General features: G+C 45.9%; 1 protein-coding gene across 2 annotated transcripts in view; it reads right to left on the bottom strand.

Moving 5' to 3' along the window:
• Positions 1–22,756, bottom strand: part of LOC308483874 (N-acetylglucosamine-6-sulfatase-like) — a 29,603-nt gene that overhangs the window by 4,310 nt on the left and 2,537 nt on the right. For both annotated transcript variants that reach the window (XM_081018167.1, XM_081018168.1), the window contains 9 exons: positions 22,277–22,336; positions 21,509–21,712; positions 21,294–21,359; positions 19,720–19,818; positions 6,660–6,824; positions 6,043–6,125; positions 4,932–5,050; positions 3,207–3,310; positions 995–1,096 (listed from right to left, as the gene is read on the bottom strand). In XM_081018167.1, the coding sequence (XP_080874293.1) occupies positions 995–1,096; positions 3,207–3,310; positions 4,932–5,050; positions 6,043–6,125; positions 6,660–6,824; positions 19,720–19,818; positions 21,294–21,359; positions 21,509–21,712; positions 22,277–22,336 (1,002 nt within the window). The remainder of the gene's footprint in view (positions 1–994; positions 1,097–3,206; positions 3,311–4,931; positions 5,051–6,042; positions 6,126–6,659; positions 6,825–19,719; positions 19,819–21,293; positions 21,360–21,508; positions 21,713–22,276; positions 22,337–22,756) is intronic.

Genomic DNA, 22,756 nt, shown 5'->3' with positions numbered 1-22,756 from the left:
CCTCTACCGTTGCATGTCAAGAATACAGCCACAGGTGAAGGTGAAGGTGTGCTCTGGAGCAGGGACAGGGTACCTGTGACCTTCCAGTTGTAGGGACTCCCACTCTCATCATCCCCAGACAGCAGGGTCAAGGGACAATGGGAGTTGATGGGGGTTGTGGTCCAGCAACAGCTGAAGGGCCGACACTCCCCATTCCAGCTCTAGAGTTTGCGTGGGAGCTCCAAGGGGTCTGCAGAAGTCCCACAGCAGCAGCAGGAAGGACAGACAAAGGCACAAGCCAGCTAAGGGAGCGGCAGCCAGAGGCCCACCAGCAGCAATCTAGTCCCACTTCCAAAATATCATGCATACCACAATTCGTACAGCACAGTTCGTTGTTTCTGCCATATGCTTCAAAATGCACTTCCTACGCTGCATCTATTGCTCATGGACACCAAATGCGTATGACAGCCCACACTTCCCCCTCAGAACCCAGAATCCCCTTCAAGCAAAAACCTCTGGCTTTGTTCTATTAAAAAAACAGGGCTGCTTCTGTGCAGATGTGCAGGCCAACCTGGGGTCCTCTGGGGATTTTGAACTCCAACTCTCATCAGCCCCAGCTGGGATATATTGCAGATATCCACCCTCAACATGCAGCTGTCAGGGAAGAGGCCAGGGAAGTCTCAGGAGCAGGACCGGTGGACGGGTCCGGCAGTTCCTTGTACACAACAAGACTCTCAAGGCAAGCAATATGCAAAAGGAGCTTGAGAGTCTTTTGCTTCCAATGATGCACAGAAACTGAAGATGTGGAGTTATTTCCAGCCGCATCGTTGTCCATAGCAGAGTTTCCTTCAGGACTTACATGACAAGAGTTCTGAGCAAAGGATCCTTTGGCAGAAAGAATACTGTGTAAAGTTTGAAAATTTGCTTGTCTATAGGACTCCAGATAACTCCTTTATTCAACACACACACACAAAATTCCCCTGTTTATTCTAGAAGGTTCTGGGCAAATTATTACCAACAGGGGCAAGAAAGACTGTCCGTCCATGGAGGTCTGAGATGCATCGATACCTGCGATATCTAGGAAGGTGGGCCCCAGATCGATGTTGAGGACAGGTTGCTGAGAGGAAGACAACATGGGACAGAGTTACAGAAGCCATCCAGCTATCCAGTTCAAGGCAATTATTTCTTCGTAGTAGCCTAGGAATGCCAAGAAACTAAAAAGTGCCCTTTTGGAAGGTTCAGCCCACCATCTCATTTCAAAATGACACCCAACTTTATTCAGACAAAAACCACATCGTTGGATTCAGGAACTATCATGTAAAATTTGGTTAAGAGGTTTCCAAATGCATAGCAACAGACAGTTTCCCAAAACATATAGTAGTTGAAAGAAGAAGACACAGAGATCGACACAAGAATCAAAACCTCCTGACTGTACAGTATGTGACAAAGCCACTTGGAATTATACGCTGGACATTTATTGTAAAATGGGATACATGCCTGTGCATTCACCAGAATGGTTCATTTTATCTAATAGGCTGTTATTGTTGTTACAATTTGAAAAATAAAAAGATGCTAAAAAATCAAACTCTTGACAGTAGAAAAGTAGTATGTCAGGAAGGAAGGTTCTAACTCAGTTTTATTCTGGAAATGTTAGAATTCTACATGTTTGGAAGTGAGTTAACTGACTATAGTTCCCAACTCCACAAAATGTCCACAGGGACAGAGATTCAGGCTTTGAGTGCAATGACCATCCAGCAAATAGGCCTGGCTGAAAATTTAGGGGACACCCAGGAAGCTGCCTTCTACCAACTCAGGCCCTCGGCCCACCCAGTTCGGCATTGCTTTGTACGCTGCCTGGCAGAAGCTTTCCCGGACCTCAGGAGGGGTCTTCTCCCAGCCCTACCGTGGGAAGCCAGGGATCTACCGTATTTTTCGCCCTATAGGACGCACCAGCCCATAGGACGCACCTAGTTTTTTGGGGGGGAAATCAATGGAAATTTTTTTATTTCCCCCCCAGGTTTGCGCAGCCATCCCCAAGCTAGAAGAGGGAGACGGAGCGCTCCGTCTCCCTCTTCTGCCTTCAGGGACAGCTTGCCCTGCTGTCCCCCGAGTTTGTGGGGCTGGCGGGGGGAGAAGCAAGCTTGCTTCTCCCCCCCCCCCGCAGCCTCCAGATCAGGTCGGGGAATAGCGGGGTGGCGGCGCTCCGCCTCCCCGCTATCCCCAGAGCTTGTGGGGCTAGACCAGGTCTGGGAATAGCGGGGTGGCGGCGCTCCGCCTCCCCGCTATCCCCCGAGCTTGTGGGGCTGGCGGGGGGGGGGAGAAGCAGGCTTGCTTCTCCCCCCGCCAGCCTCCAGATCAGGTCGGGGAATAGCGGGGTGGCGGCGCTCCGCCTCCCCGCTATCCCCCGAGCTTGTGGGGCTGGCGGGGGGGGGAGAAGCAGGCTTGCTTCTCCCCCCGCCAGCCTCCAGATCAGGTCGGGGAATAGCGGGGTGGCGGCGCTCCGCCTCCCCGCTATCCCCCGAGCTTGTGGGGCTGGCGGGGGGGGAGAAGCAGGCTTGCTTCTCCCCCCGCCAGCCTCCAGATCAGGTCTGGGAATAGCGGGGTGGCGGCGCTCCGCCTCCCCGCTATCCCCCGAGCTTGTGGGGCTGGCGGGGGGGGGAGAAGCAGGCTTGCTTCTCCCCCCGCCAGCCTCCAGATCAGGTCGGGGAATAGCGGGGTGGCGGCGCTGCGCCTCCCCGCTATCCCCCGAGCTTTTGGGCTGCAGGCTCCTGCCCGCAAGCCTTGCGAGCCCGCGGGACCTCCCGCCGGGCTTGCAAGACTTGCGGATAGCTTCCTGAAGCCTGGAGAGTGAGAGGGGTCGGTGCACACCGACCCCTCACTCTCCAGGCTTCAGCAAAAGCCTGCATTCGCCCCATAGGACGCACACACATTTCCCCTTCATTTTTGGAGGGGAAAAAGTGTGTCCTATTGGGCGAAAAATACGGTAACTTGAGACATTTGCATACAAGGCAGATGCTCTGAGCTTATGAAGATATGGCTTTGCCACAGCCTAATATTGAGGGTCCCTAGAGGCTTCAGGCAGAAATCTTTCCCCTTCACAACCTGAGATCTTTTTAACTGGAGATGGTCAGGGCAGAACCTGGGGTTTTCTGCAAGGAAAGCAGCACTTGAGTAAGGACTCCTTCAGCTCAAACACTTGAGTCGGGGAAAGAAAGAAAGACACCCACCAGGTGAGTCTGATTTGGCTTGACGCCTGGACCTCGCACCAGCAGCGGCACCCGGATGTCGAACTCATAGAGCTGCCTCTTGTCAATGGGCAGTGAAAACTGACCTGGGGAGGCAAAAACAAGTCCTGACTGGAGTTCCCCCCCAGAAAAAGCAGGACCTATTTATTTATTTCTTACATTTGCACCCCAGATTTCCTTCAAGAAGCTCAAGCGCTTCACCCTGTGAGGCAGGTTAGGCTGAGAGAGTACGACCGTCCCAAGGGCACTGGCTAAGGGAGGATTTGAACCCAGCCCTCCTCATTCCTAGCCCAACACTTTTAACCAGCTTCTGACAACCTGCTTTGGACTGCAACTCCCATCAGCCCCAGCCACCAGGAGGGCACCAGGCTGGCCAAGACCAGTCTTAGCTATTGAGCTCTCACTGGAGGACAACAGAAGGTGGGGGTGGCACTCGGGGGGGGGCACAAACCCCCACTGGGAATGCAACACGCTCCCCTCTGACTGCTCATTCAGCCCCAGAGGTCAAGGGTCCGTTCTTGCTGCCATCAGGGCTCTGGCCCCCTCAGGGCCTTTGAGGGCCCCCTCATGAAATCACCCTTCCCTGCATTTACAGTTTAATTTTCTAAGTAAGCCACTAAACATTTACAGAGATATGAAGAAAAAGGTGTGAATATCAATGTACTTGAATGTTAGAATGCAAGCAGTTAACCTCACTAGGATCATGTGGCATAATTTTTAATGTAAACCACAGGGTGGGGGTGGGGAATTGACTACTTTTTTAAAAAAATAAATCACTGGATGTCAGCCAGAGAGTGAAGTGCATAGCCAGTGGTGAGAAACTAGACCTCAGTCTTAGTTTTTTGCCATTTCTCACGGACAACAGCCCCTTGGCTTCCACCCCCAGCACAAAAGGAGTTCTGGTTAGAGGCCTACAGAAGAGGCGGAAAGCAGATGCTGCTGGACTACAACTCCCATGATTCCTGACCCTTGGCCACATGGACTGGGACTGGTTGAAGCAGCAGCTCACAACATCATTATTTTAGGCCCTAGGGAGAGGTACATAATCTCAAATACATTGTAAGAAGCTTAAAACAGCTGACAATCACAAAATTAGGGTGGGTCCTTCTCCGAGGGCAAGGTAAAGAGGTTCGCTTTCAGCATTTTCCAAAGACCATAGCTAAGTTGCCAGGCCCAGCTCTGTGAGGAGGAGGAGGAGGAGGAGGAGGAGGATGCACAGAGCCTTAGGGCTGCCTGGGAACGCTCTCTCCCAGGCCTCCCTCGCCCAGCTGCTGAGGGTGGTGGAATGGCCAAGAGGGCGCCACCCCCTGCTGATCTTAGTATTCCAGATGTTCTTCAAGGAAGGAGGCTGTCTTTTCAGATACCCGGAGTCAAAGTTTAGGGCTTTAAACATTAATGTGAGCACCTTGAATTTGGCCCACAAACAAACCGCCAGCCAATGCAGCTGTTTTAGAAACAGGGGTTACATGAGTTCTAAGAGCAACTCCAGTCAGCAATCTGGCCACTGCATTTTGGACCAAGGAAAGTTCCCAAGTTGTCTTCAAGGGCAGCTCCACGGACATCATCCATCCTGATGGCAACCCTGGCCTGATTCATCCCTACACATTCCACCAGTTTGCCACTGAAAGAGACATTGGAGCTATTCCCCCCCCACCCCACAAGTCCCCCCCCCCAAAGGTTCTGTGGCAAAAGCAGGCCTCAACTCACCTGTGTGGTAACCATGATCTGAAGTATAGAACACGTATGTGCTGTCCAACAGGTGAAGGGTCTTCAATTTTTCAAAAATCTTCTCCACCATGTCATCCACAGACAACAGAGTCTGCCACCTGCAAGAATATGAGGACATACTATATATTGCACAGGGAGCAATGTGGTACCCTCCAGATGTTGTGGACTACGACTTCCATCAGTCTCAGCCAGAAACAGGATGATGGGAGTTGCAGTTCAACTGCATTTTGGTGCAACAGATCAAGCTATCGCAATAAACTGCATTATTGAAGCAGCAGGGAAGCCACTCAGTGTATGAGGGAAGAGTCTGTGCCTCTACTGTTGACCCTGCACAAACAGGCAATCTTCAAAGAGTCCTGCTGGGTCAGACCAAGGGTCCATAGTCCAATGTTCACTTTCCAACAGCAGCTAGGCAGATGCGTCTGGAAAGCTTGCAGCCAAGGTCCTGAAAGGGACTGTCCTGTTCTGGTTCCATGAAGATGCCCAGAAAGGAGGTCCAAGTGGGCAGGTCTTAAAGGGCCAACCCTGTCTGAAGGAGGACCCTTCTCCTGGGCTCCATGCCTCCCGCTTAGTGCACTCCCTGTTTGGGAGGCACTCAGTTGATCAGACCCAGGGGAAGGGGGCCTGGGAGGGCTTTTTCTCTAGTTCAATGGGTCCTGGAGCTGTGGGGTGTGCTTCAGGGGCCTCCTGCCTGCCAGATGGAGTCCAGCAACATCCAGAGGCCCACACATTTCCCATTCCTGAAGACTCAGTACTACAGTTAGGCAACGTGGAATTGTGCCCATTACTCTTTGACCAGGTACTTCTCACTTCACAGCTTCACTATACATCACATCTCACATCACATCTACACCAGCAATGGCTGGTGGGAGTTGTAGTCCAAAGCATCTGAAGGATGTCAGGTTGAGGGAAGATGCACAACACCTGATTCTCACTGCCTCTCTAATGTCTGTCTCCATCAGGGTCTCCCAGTGACTTTGGATAAAAGCCCCCACAAATGTCTTCCCCCCATGGCCTCACTCCTTTCAAGCTTCTACAGAAACGTGGTTTCCCGAAGCTCCTACGAGTGGCGTTCTGGACCCTTTCTTACCGTTCCCTGTAGACGTTGTCCAGGAACTCAATGGATGTGTTTGACATGGGAGTCTTTGCTTGCCTTATCAACCAGTGCTTGTCCTATAAAGGGAAGAAGATTGTGGAGACTTTATCAACAGAATCCAGATGGCAAATATTTGGAGAAAAGACTCGGACCCTCACCTGATGACACCATCACCCTTGTGCTCTTCCCCCTCCCCCATGTATTTAACACTTGCCATTTTAAAATTCTGATTTACTTTTTAAAAAACAAAATACAGTAAGAAACACACATAAGTGCCACAATTCTTTGATTATTATTGTCCTTGCAGTTCTCTGGGACCACGGAATGAAAGCTCCTGCTTCCTCACTTGTCCTCTGCTGTGTACTGATTATGACTCCAGCAGTGGCAGCAACTTGCCACTTAAGAAGGCATCTTCCAAGGCAGAAGAGCCTGGCAAGATGCCCACCATTAGATCCTGGTGTTCCTGTTGAAGTGACCTCCCTGTTCCCAGCTGCCACCAGAGGGCTACCTGAGAAGCATCTTGCCCTGAGAGGAGCAGAGAGAGAGAGAAGCCTATGGAGCTGCCCATGAGCCCTTCAAGCCCGCTGCCCACATCAGGCCTGTGAACTCACCTTTCCGTGGACGTTGAAGCTTCCATTGCGTGGCGCTTTGATGCTGCTGTATGCTGACTTGTAGTGGGGGGCTGCTGTCCAGGGGGCGTGTGCAGCAGGTGGAGCCAGAACCATGAGAAAAGGAGGGTGGGAAAGCTTCTCCAGGAATTGGAGGCTCCGGTTGGTCTGCAGCAGGGAAGGAGAGAAAGAGACGAATGGCTCAAGCCATGGTGCCATGGGAGGGAATCCTAGGGAGGCATGGAAGGGGTAAAATACAGCTGTACCTTGGTTTTCAAACAGCTTAGTTCTTGAACATTTTGGCACCCGGAAGTGAGTGTTCCGGTTTGCGAACTATTTTTGGAAGCCGAACATCCTGCAGCCAATCAGACGCTGTGCTTTGCTTCCCAAACGTTTAGGAAGTCGAACAAACTTCCAGAACAGATTCTGTTTGATTTCCAAGTACAACTGTACCTTGCTCCACAGGTTAAGGGTTTTGAAAGAGAAATAGATAGCATATTTCCCATGTCTTTTCTCTGAAGTCCCATTTTCACAGATGTGGAAACAGTGGCCCTCCAGATGTTGTGCGGACTCCAGCTGCCATCAGCTCAGCCAGCACAGTCCGTGGAGAACAAGATCCACCCTGTCCTAAGGATTTTGATGGAGTGAACAGCAACTGGAGGAACGTGTAGCTACGCTCCAAAGAATTAGAGAGCTGGAGCTCTTCTTGGAAGCAACAGAGCACACTGTCTCCACCAAGGAGGAGACAGGGGACTCCCCTGAGAAGGAGGCTAGTTCACCAACACAGGAGCCAGATATATGGAGAAACGGGACTCAAAGAAGTAGGAGGCCCACGGTTCGCTCTGATTGTTTAGAAATACACAATCGCTTTGAGGTCCTCTCCCCTAGCATGGAAGACGAAGCGCAGACTCCATTTGAGGATCTCTCCCTCATTAAAGTCGATCAGGTATATGAAGACGAGCAGCAAAGTCAGTCCTCAGGGAATGTGCAGGCGACCTTGGAACGGACAGCTCACGGAAGAACCCCGATCAAACCTAAGAGGAGGCGTGTAGTGGTGATAGGGGATTCCCTACTGAGGGGAACAGAAGCAGTGATCTGTGGGCCTGACAAGATGTCTCGGGAAGTGTGCTGTCTCCCTGGGGCTAAGATCCAAGATGTAACTGAACGACTGCAAGGAATCATAAAACCCACTGACAAATACCCCCTCCTTTTGGTTCATGTGGGAACCAATGACACTGCAAGCAATAGCCTCCAGAAGATCAAAAGAGACTACGAGGCTCTGGGCAGGAAATTGAAGCAATTAAATGCACAAATTGTCATCTCATCTGTCCTCCCAGTTGAACGACGTGGCCCAGGGAGAGAGGGAAAAATAGTGGAAGTGAACAGCTGGCTTCGCAAATGGTGTAAACAGGAACGGTTTGGATTCTTAGATCACGGACTGCAGTTTCTTGAAGATGGACTTCTGGCAAGCGATGGGCTGCACCTCACAACGGTTGGGAGGAATGTTTTTGCCAAAAATCTCAGAAACCTCATCAGGAGGGCTTTAAACTGACTAATGTGGGGGAGGGAGACAGTGCTCCTGAAGGTAGGAGTCTATCAATTGATGAAGATGATCATCCAAATGTCATAGACCAAATGGAGCAAACAGCACGCAGACCTAGTGGTGGGAGGAAAAAATCCTTAAATAAGAGACACCGGGGAATGATTAATGGACTTCAATGTCTGTACACTAATGCGGAAAGCATGGGAAATAAACAAGATGAGCTTGAGCTCTTGGTACAGCAAACTAAATATGACATAATAGGCATCACTGAAACCTGGTGGGATAAGTCCCACGACTGGAATGTAATAATGGAGGGATACAATCTATTTCAGAGAAACAGACCAGACAAGAAAGGAGGAGGAGTGGCGTTATATGTCAGGGATGTGTATACCTGTGAAGAGATCCAAGATTTAGAACCTCAAAGCCAAAGTGAGAGCATTTGGGTCAAAATTAAGGGAGAGAAGAATAACAGTGACCTCATTGTGGGAGTTTACTATAGATCCCCAAGCCAAACGGAGGACATAGATGATGCCTTCCTGGAACAGATGGCCAAGCATGCAAAAGGAAGGGAGATAGTAGTAAAGGGGGACTTCAATTACCCGGATATTTGTTGGATGTCAAACTCAGCCAAGAGCATAAAGTCAAACAGATTCCTCACTGGCCTTGCAGACAACTTCATTGTCCAGAAAGTGGGAGAAGCAACAAGAGGAACAGCCATTTTAGATCTGGTCCTAACCAATGTTGATGACCTGATTAGTGGGGTAGAAGTGGAAGGATCATTATGGAGATAGACCAGACTTCCGGGGGCGGCGCGAACGGCAATGGCGGTCCTCTTCTGAACGGGAGAGGAGGCTCCCCAGGCAACGGGTCGTCCGCTACGGCGAAGCGGAGACCCACTCTGGAAAACCCCAGGCGGCAAGAGCCTGGGGTCTTGAGGCTCGGTGGGCGCCTAGAGCGACCCTCCAAGTGCAGAAGGAACCCCGTAAGGGGCTCCGGAGCACGGAGGGGGGTTGCGGCGCTGTGAGCTGTTTCACAGCCTGAGGAGCGAAGCCGCGCTGCTACTGTCGGTGAGCGCTGATCCCTTTTCCTGCTAAATTACGGATCCGGACGAAAAAGCAACTAACTTGTGAGTAAAAGACTGAATCACTTGAATTTGAGACTTTAAAAGGGAAATTTAAATTGGCTTGAACTTGGCTGAGAGCGGAGAGACGTGGAAGCAGGAAGTCCGTCTTCCGCAGCCATTGAACTTGAAAAAAAAGCAATCAGCTGGAGGAGTGGAGGCTGAAAGAAAGAGACTCTAAGTTTTACAGATCTAAGCATCTATTTGAACTTGCATCTTAAAGTAAAGACTTTAAGCTAAAGATTTGGGATTTCTATTTGCACTTGACTTTCCTCCTCTTATTGGATTACAAACTAGAAGGTGAAACCCAGAATCAGGAGCTGCCTGAGTACTAAGGGAGCTGTCAGTACTGCAGATTTGGATACTGTATATTGGAACTTGAAACAATCTGAGGGTATTGAGACCTTTTAAATTTGAAACATTCTTTTTGGAGATAAATAAGCACTGTCTGCAACAAAGTGACCATTTATAAACTCTGCTAAACATTTGTATTTGAAGGTTCTTGGACATTAAATTAGACTCTGAAAGACAGATTAAGCTCCCTCTAGAGGATTGGATTATAACAGTGATTTTACATATACTTTTTACTTTCGATTCCCTTGCTGTTTGCTTGCTCTGGACCTTTCCATTCCCATGGGAACAACTCAGTGTGACCTTGACTGACAGATAACGTTGGAATGAGTGGCACAAGAAAAAGAGGGAGAGCTAAACAAACAACTCTAACAACTCTAACCTCAGCCTCACAGACACGCAGATCATCTGTGCCTACTTTGCCCTCAGAAGTGGAGGGAGAGGGCGAAGCAGAGCAGTTACAACTGGAAGATATGGCCTCAGGAGCATCTGTTTCTGTACTAGACAAAATTTTTGAAAAATTGGAAGCTTTGGACAAGAAAGCAGATGCCCAATCAGCAAAGATTGATAAAAACACAGAATGTCTAAATAAATTAACCACACAAGTGGTACAGAATGCACAAGCAATTGGACAGTTAACGGAGGCCTCAGCAGAAAATCGGAAATTGACTGAGGACACCAGACAAAGATTTGAAAATTTAGAGCAAGAGGTAAGACCACTCACTAAACAAGTCGGGGAACACCAGATTTATCTCTCGATGATAGAACTGCGAAACCGTGAGAGCAACTTAAGGATTAGATCACTACAAGAGGCAGAAGAAGGACATCTAACTGAGTTTTTGACCAAAGAATTCTCCAAGTTCTGGAACTTGGAAGAAAAGGACTTTAAAATTGTGTCAGCTTTCAGACTTTGAAGATTTATAAAGAAGGAGAGGCCCAGAGACTGTTTGATAACATTGAGATCAAAGGAGGAAAGGGATAAGATTTTGGGACTACACTTTGTAAAATCACTGGAGGTGTTGGATAGAAGAATTGAAATTTATAAAGATATCCCAAGACTACTGCTTGATCTTAGAGCCGCCTATTCTGAACTTGTTAAACTACTAAGGAGCAACGCAATTCCATTCAGGTGGGAATTTCCCCAAGGATTATCTTTTACCTTTAGAGGGAGAAAGGTCAAAGTGAGAACACTTGAAGAGAGAGACAAATTTCTGTCTACATACGGAGAGGACCTTCAAAAAAGAATTGAACTACCTTCTGGGCCTGAGGCAACGCCAGTACCAACATCAGCATCTGTGGAACCTGAAGACCCTGAGAAGATACCACCCCTTGAAAAATAACCAGATAGTTCAGGATGTCTCTGCAACTGTTAAGCTGGAATATTAATGGTTGTAACATTCCGGAAAAAAGGAAGAAAATATTTCATATATTAAAAAAAGAACAATTGGACATTATTTGTTTACAAGAAACACATGTGACGAGGCTCCACAGAAAAGTGTTAATAAATAAAAGATTGGGCCAGGAATTTGTATCTTCGGACAAAGTTAAGAAGAGAGGTGTGGTGATATATGCAAAAGAGAGCCTGTCACCTAAATTCCTGTTTAAAGATGAACATGGAAGAATTTTGGCTATTGAGATACAATATCAAGGAGAGAAACTGCTGATATTAGGAATTTATGCACCTAATGAAGGGAAATCGGAATTTTACAAGAAGCTGCAGGAGACAATGCTGGACTATCTAGACTACAACAACATCATAATGATGGGAGATATGAATGGGGTCGTATCAACTAACATGGACAAGTCACAAAGTCAAAATGTTACAAAAGACGGCAGACTACCTAAAACCTTTTTTGAAATGATTGACAATATGGATTTGATTGACATTTGGAGGACAAAGAACCCACTAGGAAGAGAGGGAACATTCTTTTCTGAAGCCCAACTGACCTGGACAAGAATCGACCAAATATGGATTTCTAGAGGCCTGGCGCCTAAGGTCAGAAAAGTGGAAATCTGCCCAAAGACCTGCTCCGACCATAATGCAGTAAAGATGGATATGACACTATTACCAACTGGATCCTTCAGATGGAAGATGAATGACAATTTGTTTAGAGATCAGGAAATTACCAAGAAGGCCCAAAAAGTTTTGAAGGACTATTTTGAGATAAACATGAATAATATGGTGGAAAAAAGAATAATCTGGGACGCAAGCAAAGCTGTAATGAGGGGATTCTTGATACAACAGAATGCAGTGAAGAAAAGAACACAAAATGAGAAAAAAGATAAGATTTTGGATAAAATAAAAGAATTAGAGAAGAAATTAAGAGTGAATCCGAAGTCACAGCCAACTCTGAGAGAAATTAAACTTTATCAAACACAATATTCTAAATTGATAAATCAGGAAATTGAATGGAAGGTTAAATTAATGAAACAAAAAACGTTTGAGTCGGCGAATAAATGTGGAAAACTGCTAGCTTGGCAGTTGAAGAGAAGACAAAGATTAAATACTGTTACAAACTTAGAGGTTGATGGAAAAAACATCCAGAATCCAGTGGACATTAGAAAGTGTTTCCAGAGATACTTCAAAAAACTATACACCCAAGGGCCACAAGATGAGGTTGAGATTAAACAATTTTTGGCAAAAAACGGACTATCTAAATTGTCACAAGAAAATAGGACAACCCTGAATTCTAAAATAACACGACAGGAGATCGAACAAGCTATCCAGAACATGCAACTTGGCAAATCTCCAGGACCAGATGGGCTGACCTCCAAGTACTATAAGACATTGAAAGACTATTTGATACAACCTTTGATGGAGGTCAGCAATGAAATTATGGAGGGGAGGAGGGCACCGGAGTCGTGGAAGGAAGCGTTTATCACATTAATACCAAAGTCGGAAGCTGAAAAGACACAACTTAAGAACTACCGTCCCATCTCTCTTTTAAATGTGGATTACAAAATATTTGCAGACATTTTGGCAAATAGATTTAAGAAAGTTTTAAATGAAGTAATTCATAAGGACCAGGCTGGCTTTCTCCCAGGAAGACATCTGTTTGCTAATACAAGGAACATTATTGACATTTTGGAACTTTTGCAAACAGACATAAATACAAAAGCAGTTTTAATTTTTATAGATGCGGAGAAGGCCTTTGACAATATCTCCTGGAAATTTATGATGGGAAATTTGAAAGAGATGGGAGTGGGACGGGGTTTTGAGAATGGGATTGAGGCGATATATTCAGAACAGAAAGCTAAACTGATAGTTAATAATGTGGTTACAGAAGAGTTTAAAATTGAAAAAGGGACACGACAAGGTTGCCCTATCTCCCCTTTGTTATTTATTTCGGTTCTGGAAGTGCTATTGAACATGATTAGAAGGGATCGGTTGGTGGAAGGAATTCAGGTCGGTCAGAAACAATATAAATTAAAAGCTTTCGCAGATGACCTGGTTTTGACCTTGCAGAAGCCAGAGCCCAGTACGAAAAGAGTATTACAATTGATTAATGACTTTGGTCGGGTGGCTGGATTTAAATTAAATAAACAGAAAACTAAGGTTTTGGGGAAAAACTTGACTAATACAGAGTCAGAACGGTTTCAGAATGAGACGGAACTTAATGTGGTTAAAAAAGTAAAATACCTAGGGGTAAACATAACAGCAAAAAATCTAAGTCTATTTAAGGACAATTATGAAAAATGTTGGACAGAAATTAAGAGAGACTTAGATAGTTGGTCAAAATTGAAACTTTCTTTGTTAGGCCGAATTGCTGCTATCAAGATGAATGTATTGCCAAGGATGTTGTTCTTATTTCAAACACTTCAGGTTTTGGACAAAACGGAGTGCTTTCAGAAGTGGCAGAGAGACATTTCTAAGTTTGTCTGGCAGGGCAAAAAGCCCAGAATTAAGTTTAAGATATTAACCGATGCAAAACAAAGAGGGGGCTTTGCCCTGCCAGACTTAAAGTTGTATTATGAAGCCGCAGCGTTCTGCTGGCTAAAAGACTGGCTACTTCTTGAAGACACTGATGTGTTAGATTTGGAAGGGTTCAACAATACCTTTGGATGGCATGCATATTTATGGTATGACAAGGTTAAAGCAAATAAGGCCTTTAAGAACCATATTGTCAGAAAATCATTGTTTAATGTCTGGACAAAATATAAAGACTTGCTGGAAAATAAAACACCAAGGTGGCTTTCACCTTTGGAAGCCAAGGCCCGAAAAAGACCCAATATGGAGGCTAAATGGCCAAAATATTGGGAAATACTAGAAAAGGATGGAGACAATTGGAAATTGCAGAGTCTGGAGAAAATGAAAGACAAAGTGCGAGATTGGTTACATTACGCTCAGATTAAAGAAGTTTTTAAAAATGATAAGAAACTAGGGTTCCAGGTGGAGAAATCGAAATTAGAAACAGAATTGTTAGAACCAAAGATTAAGGTACTTTCAAGGATGTATAACTTGCTGTTGAAATGGAATACACAAGACGAAACGGTTAAATCGGCTATGATAAGGTGGGCACAGGACATTGGGCATAATATCATGTTTGAGGACTGGGAGAGGTTGTGGAGTAATGGATTGAAATTTACTGCATGTAACGCCCTGAAAGAAAATGTAATGAAAATGATTTATAGATGGTATATGACCCCAGTCAAACTTGCTAAAATTTATCACCTGTCTGATAATAAGTGTTGGAAATGCAAAGAGTGTGAGGGAACGTTCTTCCACCTCTGGTGGACTTGCCCTAAAGTGAAGGCGTTCTGGGAAATGATTTATAATGAACTGAAAAAGGTATTTAAATATACCTTCACTAAGAAACCAGAGGCTTTCCTTTTGGGTATTGTCGGCCAAGGGGTGGCAAAGAAGGACCAGACATTTTTTATGTATGCAACAACAGCAGCAAGGATACTTCTCGCAAAACATTGGAAAACTCAAGATCTACCCACACTGGAAGAATGGCAGATACAACTGATAGACTACATGGAACTGGCTGAAATGACCGGCAGAATCCGTGACCTGGGAGAAGAGAGGATTGAGGAGGACTGGAAGAAATTTAAGAACTATTTACAAAAGTATTGCAATTTGAGTGAATGTTAAATAAGATGCTAGATCAAAATAACTGAGCACCACTAAATTTAGAAGTTTTTAAGAAAATAAGTAAGACTGTGAAATTTAGCTTCTTCTGAGAATTATAAGATTAGGAAATATAGAAGGGATATAAGAATTTAAATAAGATGATAAATTGCTGACAAAATGTTTTAACGATGAAAATGGGAGCGGGAGATGTGAGGAAGTCCAAAGAAAATGTGAAAATATGTTAAGATCAATGTTACATTGTTTATCATGTTTATTTTTATTGTAAAACTTAATAAATTGCTTTAAAAAAAAAAAACATTATGGAGATAGACTGAAATTGCAGAGTTTTGAAAAACTAAAAAACAAAGTGCGAGACTGGCGTCATTATTTTCAGATAATGGAGGCATTTAAATTGGACAAGAAAATTGGCTTCCAGGTGGAAAAATCAAAATTAGAAACTGAACTGTTAGAACCCAAAACTAAGAATTTGTCAAGAATGTATAACTTGCTGCTGAAATGGAACACTCAGGATGAAACGGTAAAATTGGCCATGATTAAATGGGCACAAGACGTTGGACACAACATTATGTTCGCTGACTGGGAACAGTTATGGACCACAGGTATGAAATTTACGGCATGTAATGCCTTAAGAGAGAATATTATGAAAATGATATACAGGTGGTACATAACTCCAGTCAAGCTTGCAAAAATCTATCATTTGCCCAATAATAAATGTTGGAAATGTAAAGAAACTGAAGGTACATTTTTTCACCTTTGGTGGACGTGCCCAAAGATTAAGGCTTTCTGGGAAATGATATATAATGAATTAAAAAAGGTATTCAAATATACCTTCCCCAAGAAACCAGAGGCCTTTCTCCTGGGCATAGTCGGCCAAATGGTGTTAAAAAAGGATAGAACTTTCTTTATGTACGCAACAACAGCAGCAAGAATACTTATTGCAAAGTACTGGAAGACACAAGAGCTTCCCACACTGGAGGAATGGCAGATGAAACTGATGGACTATATGGAACTGGCGGAAATGACTGGCAGAATCCGCGACCAGGGAGAAGAGTTGGTGGAGGAAGATTGGAAGAAATTCAAAGACTATCTGCAGAAACATTGCAAAATTAAAGAATGTTAGAGTGATGTTGGATTGAAAACAAGTGGCTTCCAGCTGTACAGGATTTAAAGTTATAGATAGATTAAAATTAAGGATTAGGATTAAAAAAGTTTAAGGAAATGGAAACTTGGTTTTTAAGAGGTAAAATTTTTATGTTATATTATATTAAGATTAAAGATTGGGATTAAAAAAGAGGGAAAGAAATTGCTGGACAAACAATTTGAACTGGAATACAAAAGAGGGAGGTATGAGGAGGTCCAAAAAATAAGTAAACTTAAAAATGGAGATGAAAAGGTGATATTGTTTTTAACTGTTTTTTTTTTCTTTTTTGTCTTTTGTTCTTTTTTTTTCTTTTTTGGATTATGTATTGTGTATTTTTGAATTGTGTATTTCTTTTTTATGTTTTCATGTTTAATCTATTTAATCTATTTAAAAAAAAAAAGAAGAAGTGGAAGGATCATTAGGCGCGAGTGATCATGCTCTTCTGAAGTTTACTATACAGCGGAAAGGAGCATACTAGGACTCAATTTCTTGACTTTAAGAAAGCCGACTTCATAAAACTTAGGGAAGTGCTGGGTGAGATCCCATGGACAGTAATACTAAAAGGAAAGGGAGTTCATGATGGCTGGGAGTTTGTTAAGAGGGAGATACTAAAAGCACAACGTCAGGCAATACCAATGAGACGGAAACATGGAAGGTGCCTAAAGAAACCAGGGTGGCTATCTAAAGAACTTTTAACTGAGTTAAGATTAAAAAAGGATGTGTACAAAAAATGGAAAAGGGGGGAAACCACCAAAGAGGAATTCAAACAAATAGCCAGCACGTGTAGACACAAAGTCAGAAAAGCTAAAGCACAGAATGAACTCAGGCTTGCTAGAGAGGTTAAAAGCAACAAAAAAGGCTTTTATGGGTATGTTCGTAGCAAAAGGAAGAACAAAGAAACAGTGGGGTCACTCAGAGGAGAAGATGGTGAAATGCAAACAGGGGACACAGAAAGGGCTGAACTCCTCAATGCCTTCTTTGCCTCAGTCTTCTCCGATAAAGAAAACAACGCCCGACCTGAAGAATTTGGAGCAAATGATTCAGCAGAGGAAACACAGCCCAGAATAACTAAGGAGATAGTACAAGAATACTTGGCTAGTTTAGATGTATTCAAGTCTCCAGGGCCAGATGAACTGCATCCAAGAGTATTAAAAGAACTGGCAGATGTGATCTCAGAACCACTGGCAGTCATCTTTGAGAATTCCTAGAGAACAGGCGAAGTCCCGGCAGACTGGAGGAGGGCAAATGTTGTCCCTATTTTCAAAAAGGGGGAAAGAGAGGACCCAAATAATTACCGCCCAGTCAGTCTGACATCAATACCAGGGAAGATTTTGGAGCAGATCATTAAGCAAACAGTCTGTGAGCACCTAGAAAGGAATGCTGTGATCACCAATAGTCAGCATGGATTTCTGAAAAATAAGTCATGTCAGACTAACCTGATCTCGTTTTTTGACAGAATTACAAGCCTGGTAGATGAAGGGAACACAGTGGGTGTAGCCTACCTTGATTTCAGCAAGGCATTTGACAAGGTGCCCCATGATATTCTTGTAAAGAAGCTGGTAAAATGCGGTCTTGACTATGCTACCACTCAGTGGATTTGTAACTGGCTGACTGACCGAACCCAAAGGGTGCTCATCAATGGTTCCTCTTCATCCTGGAGAAGAGTGACTAGTGGGGTGCCACAGGGTTCTGTCTTGGGCCCGGTCTTATTCAACATCTTTATCAACGACTTGGATGATGGACTCAAGGGCATCCTGATCAAATTTGCAGATGACACCAAACTGGGAGGGGTGGCTAACACCCCAGAGGACAGGATCACACTTCAAAACGACCTTGACAGATTAGAGAACTGGGCCAAAACAAACAAGGTGAATTTTAACAGGGAGAAATGTAAAGTATTGCACTTGGGCAAAAAAAATGAGAGGCACAAATACAAGATGGGTGACACCTGGCTTGAGAGCAGTACATGTGAAAAGGATCTAGGAGTCTTGGTTGACCACAAACTTCACATGAGCCAACAGTGTGACGCGGCAGCTAAAAAAGCCAATGCAATTCTGGGCCTCATCAATAGGAGTATAGCATCTAGATCAAGGGAAGTAATAGTGCCACTGTATTCTGCTCTGGTCAGACCTCACCTGGAGTACTGTGTCCAGTTCTGGGCACCACAGTTCAAGAAGGACACCGACAAACTGGACCGTGTCCAGAGGAGGGCAACCAAAATGGTCAAAGGCCTGGAAACGATGCCTTATGAGGAACGGCTAAGGGAGCTGGGCATGTTTAGCCTGGAGAAGAGGAGGTTAAGGGGTGATATGATAGCCATGTTCAAATATATAAAAGGATGTCACATAGAGGAGGGAGAAAGGTTGTTTTCTGCTGCTCCAGAGAAGCGGACACGGAGCAATGGATCCAAACTACAAGAAAGAAGATTCCACCTAAACATTAGGAAGAACTTCCTGACAGTAAGAGCTGTTCGACAGTGGAATTTGCTGGCAAGGAGTGTGGTGGAGTCTCCTTCTTTGGAGGTCTTTAAGCAGAGGCTTGACAACCATATGTCAGGAGTGCTCTGATGGTGTTTCCTGCTTGGCAGGGGGTTGGACTCGATGGCCCTTGTGGTCTCTTCCAACTCTATGATTCTATGATTCATGGGATTCTAAAGTGCCAGTTTATCATGCAGTCATATACAATCTTTCTCTCTCTATCGTGCTTCGTTTCCAGGTGCTGGTAGACGTGTGCGTTTTCCTGACTTGCAACCAACAACAGGGAAACTGTTTTGCTTGTCCTGCAAAAGTGCACATGAAAACACTCCACCCACCTCACTGAATCAGGGCTGGGGAAACGCTTTCCAAGAGATGCCTTCCTCCCTCCCTGGGCAATCTTCTGGGGAACCACATGCCTGTGGGGGGCAGGGCCAGAGGCAAAAAGTGGGGGGCAATGAATATACAGCGGTACCTCGGGTTAAGTACTTAATTCGTTCCAGAGGTCTGTTCTTAACCTGAAACTGTTCTTAACCTGAAGCACCACTTTAGCTCATGGGGCCTCCCGCTACCGCTGCACCGCTGCTGCGCGATTTCTGTTCTCATCCTGAAGCAAAGTTCTTAACCCGAGGTACTATTTCTGGGTTAGCAGAGTCTGTAACCTGAAGAGTCTGTAACCCAAGGTACCACTGTAAATTTTATCTGCCAGCTAGTTTCTACACAAACCCCTCTCCACCCACCATCCAGGCAAATGAGAGTCATGATTTAAGCACCCGTTCTAGCCAGGCAAAAACACCCAAGGAGGATGTGAAGGAAGGCTGGGCCAGAGAGGCCTAGAAGGGTGCCTTTGGCCCCTCGCAGCCTGAGGCTGCCCACCGCTGCTCTAGGCCTCAGTGCCCCACCTATTACAGACATCAACTGAGTCACTGACTTGGGTGTCTGGCTGCTGCAACAGAGAAGCAGAGGCAGAGGTGGAGGCCTCTTGTTTGCTTGGAAAAGCTCTTCTCCTGAAAGCCAAGAGTGGAGAAGTGGGAGAAAAAGAGGCAGGCAGAGAGGACTACAGATCCTTTCCACGAAGGGAGAGTTTCTGGAGAAAAGAGATGAACGTCAGAGACTTGGCAGGCCGTCTTCCAGCTTCAATGTTCTCTTTCTCACTTTAGTTCTTTCCTTGACAGACATAAGTGAGCCAATGCAATACGACTGTTTTTTAGACTAATTGATGACACCGAAAAAAAGCATTCTGACTGTCGAATTGGGCTGCCCTTCCAGTGGTCTAGCTTCTTGATCGCAGGGGGATCTGGGAAGCCAGAAACGAAGGTGACATGGAGGGACAACTCACAATGATGTCCGTGAGATAGTCTTCTTCATAGTGCTCCCCGTGCTTCTCCTCGTGTCCATTGGCTGAAAGAGTGTAGTTATAGTACTTGGAATTCCCCACCTATGGAAAGAGGCACAAAGTGATGATGAATTGAGTCACCAAAGAGTCAGCTCTGGAAACTGTTCTGAACACCAGGATCTTGGCACTGGGCTACCCCCCAATAAGGAGGAACGGTATTACAGATGGAAGCCAGCCTAGGATATTTTGGTGCCTAGGGGGAAAAACCCAAAGGAAACCCCCCTCCAAACAAAGGACGGCAGAGCCCATGTTTTGCAGGCTGACGGTCCCTGCTTCACCCCTGGCATCTCCAGTTAAAAGACAATGCAGCAGATGATGGAGAAGGCCTCTCTGCCTGAGACACCCTGGAGAACTGTCATCACCGTGGGAGACACAGCAATTGTCTGAGGAGCTACTGATGATCCTAACTTCCAAATCTGCATTTTTATAGCTGCTCACTCTGTTCCCATAGTCTCACAGTATTGCAATACTAATCTAGCTTTGTCTGCTTCTTCTTTCTCCCATTCACTAGGAACACAGGAAGAACCCCAGTTTATTTGTTATTAATAAATATTACTCCTTTCCCTCCCACTCCCATTCCCCTCAGAGGAGGGGGACCTCTTTCCCCCCTCCGCCACCTTGACCTTCCCTTTCTCCTGGTCACTTTTACTCACCACGCACCGATGTGCTGGCATTGGTCCACCCAAAAGGCTATGGCCTGGCTAGGGGGCAGGGCTGTGGGAATGAGGCTCCCCTGGTGTGTCCTGACCAACGACATGAAACCTTGGTCTCCAGCAAATCTCAAGGATTTCAGGCACGGTACTCTGCCAATCCTACCTGGAGGCACCAAGGATTGAACCCAGGGACCTTTTGCATGCAAGGCCACTGCTCTGCTGCAAGAACTCTGAGAGAATGGCTGGATAGCTCTGTTGGTTTGAGCGTGGTGCTGACAACGCCAAGGTTACAGGTTTGATCCCCGTAAGGGAGAGAGAGCTGCGTATTCCTGCATTGAAGGTTGGACTAGATCATGGCTGGCAAACTAAGACCTGGGGGCCGGATCCAGCCCAATCGCCTTCTAAATCTGGCCCGCAGATGGTCTGGGAATCAGCGTGTTTTTACATGAGTAGACTGTGTCCTTTTAATTAAAATGCATCTCTGGGTTATTTGTGGGGAAAAGGAATTCGTTCTTTTTTCCCCCCCTCAAATATAGTCTGGCCCCCTACAAGGTCTGAGGGACAGTGGACCAGCCTCCTCCTGAAAAGGTTTGCTGACCCCTGGACTAGATGATCCTCAGGGTCCCTTCCAACTCTATGGTTGTATGAGATACCTCTAAGATCTACAAGAATGTAGATTCAGCAGCTTATTGTCTCTGAGCAAAGGCCACCTGGCAAACTTCAGTTCTGAGCACAGGTGTGAATCTGCATGCTGCACATCAAAGTCCAGCACTCTGCCCCATGGATCTCACTGGGTCACCTTGCCTGCTGTGAACTTAGGGGAGAGAGAGAGAGAGAGAGAGAGAGAGAAGGGCACCTACTCACCAGACCTAACCAGTAGCTCCAGCCTGGTGGCATATATTGAATGCCTCCTGCTTTGGGGTCCCCATACTGTAATAGAGGAGAGTCGCCAAGTCAGACGCAACAGGCATGCACACGGCTTTTAAAGGCAAGGAGAGGTGATGCGGATGCCCACAGAACGCCCATCATCTGCGTATAATATTTGGGCATCGGTGGCATTTGTCTGCAGAGGACTTTACCTGGTTGAGATATTTGCCAGCATAGAAGGTCTGGTAGCCTTGCCTCTGTAGGTAAACCGGGAAGGTGAATGGCTCCTGAAACTTCTGCCAGGCTGGGCTGCTGCAGTTGCCCTCCAAGGAATTGTTCCTCACCAGGTGGTTGTGAGGGTATCTGCCGGTCAGGATGCTGCTGCGGCTCGGACAGCACAGAGGAGTGACTGCAAACTGGAGGGTGACATGTCCATTCAGGAGGTCAGCCTCTGCCCTACAAAGTAGCATCCCTCCCTCCCTAATCTGGGTACTGTCCCAAGCATCTCCCCAAACTCAGCAGGGGCGCCACCAGCATCCAAGCAGGGGTCGTTTGCAGCCGCTCTCTACCAAGAAAGGCTTATTAATATTAATAATTTATTTATCGTGCCCCACCCATGTGGCTGGGCTGCCCCAGGCATGCCTTCAGGTCTACAGGGCCAAGGCTATTTAAAGGTCAGCACCAGCACTTTGAATTGTGCTCGGAAATGTACTGGGAGTCAATCTTTCTGGACTAGTGTTATGCGGTTCCAGCAGCTGTTCCCAGTTCCCAGTCTAGCAGCTGGGGTGTTTTAGCTTAGGAAAAAACCTGGTGGACACAAGCTAGCAGTTTATATATAATAAAAAACAGCATGGAGAGGGGAGAAAAAGGAAACCACCCCCTCTCTGCTTCAGGGCTGTTTCCTATTCCCAATGCATCTAGGATTACAATCAGTTTAAACTTCCCAGAGCAATTCTCAGTGGCATTGTCCAGATACTTACTGCATTGGCAAAAGTGGCACCTAACTGACCGATCAGGGATGTTGTCTTCTTCATGGGGGTCTGAAAGATAGAACAAAACAGTCACATCTGGGCCACAGGCCTGAAAATAAGCCTGCGAACACACAGCTGATCACCTAACCAACAAACTCTCGTGTTCCTCAGCGCTGCCGCTGGTCATGCTGGCTGCAAGGGACAGGAGTTGGAATCAAACAAAAGGCTACAGGTTCCCCCAAACCCTGATACAGAAGATGGTTGGGATGAGGGCAGAATGGCCTTCTCCTTTCCACGTTCTGCAGCCTACAATCATTTTCAGGAACACCGGCCACAAAATGTTCATATGAGTGTTTGGGGGTAATTTTCTTTTTCTGCAATTTAATCTTCAAAGCAACCCTTTGAGTCTGGCTCAATACACACATCCACTCCCCAAAATACCTTTGCACCTCATCAATAAAGGCAAAATGGCATGCTTTGTCCATTGTA

This window comes from Podarcis pityusensis (genome assembly GCF_964106645.2).
Source record: "Podarcis pityusensis genome assembly, chromosome: 8".
NCBI lineage: Eukaryota > Metazoa > Chordata > Lepidosauria > Squamata > Lacertidae > Podarcis > Podarcis pityusensis.
This window is presented reverse-complemented; position numbering and strand designations above follow the sequence as displayed.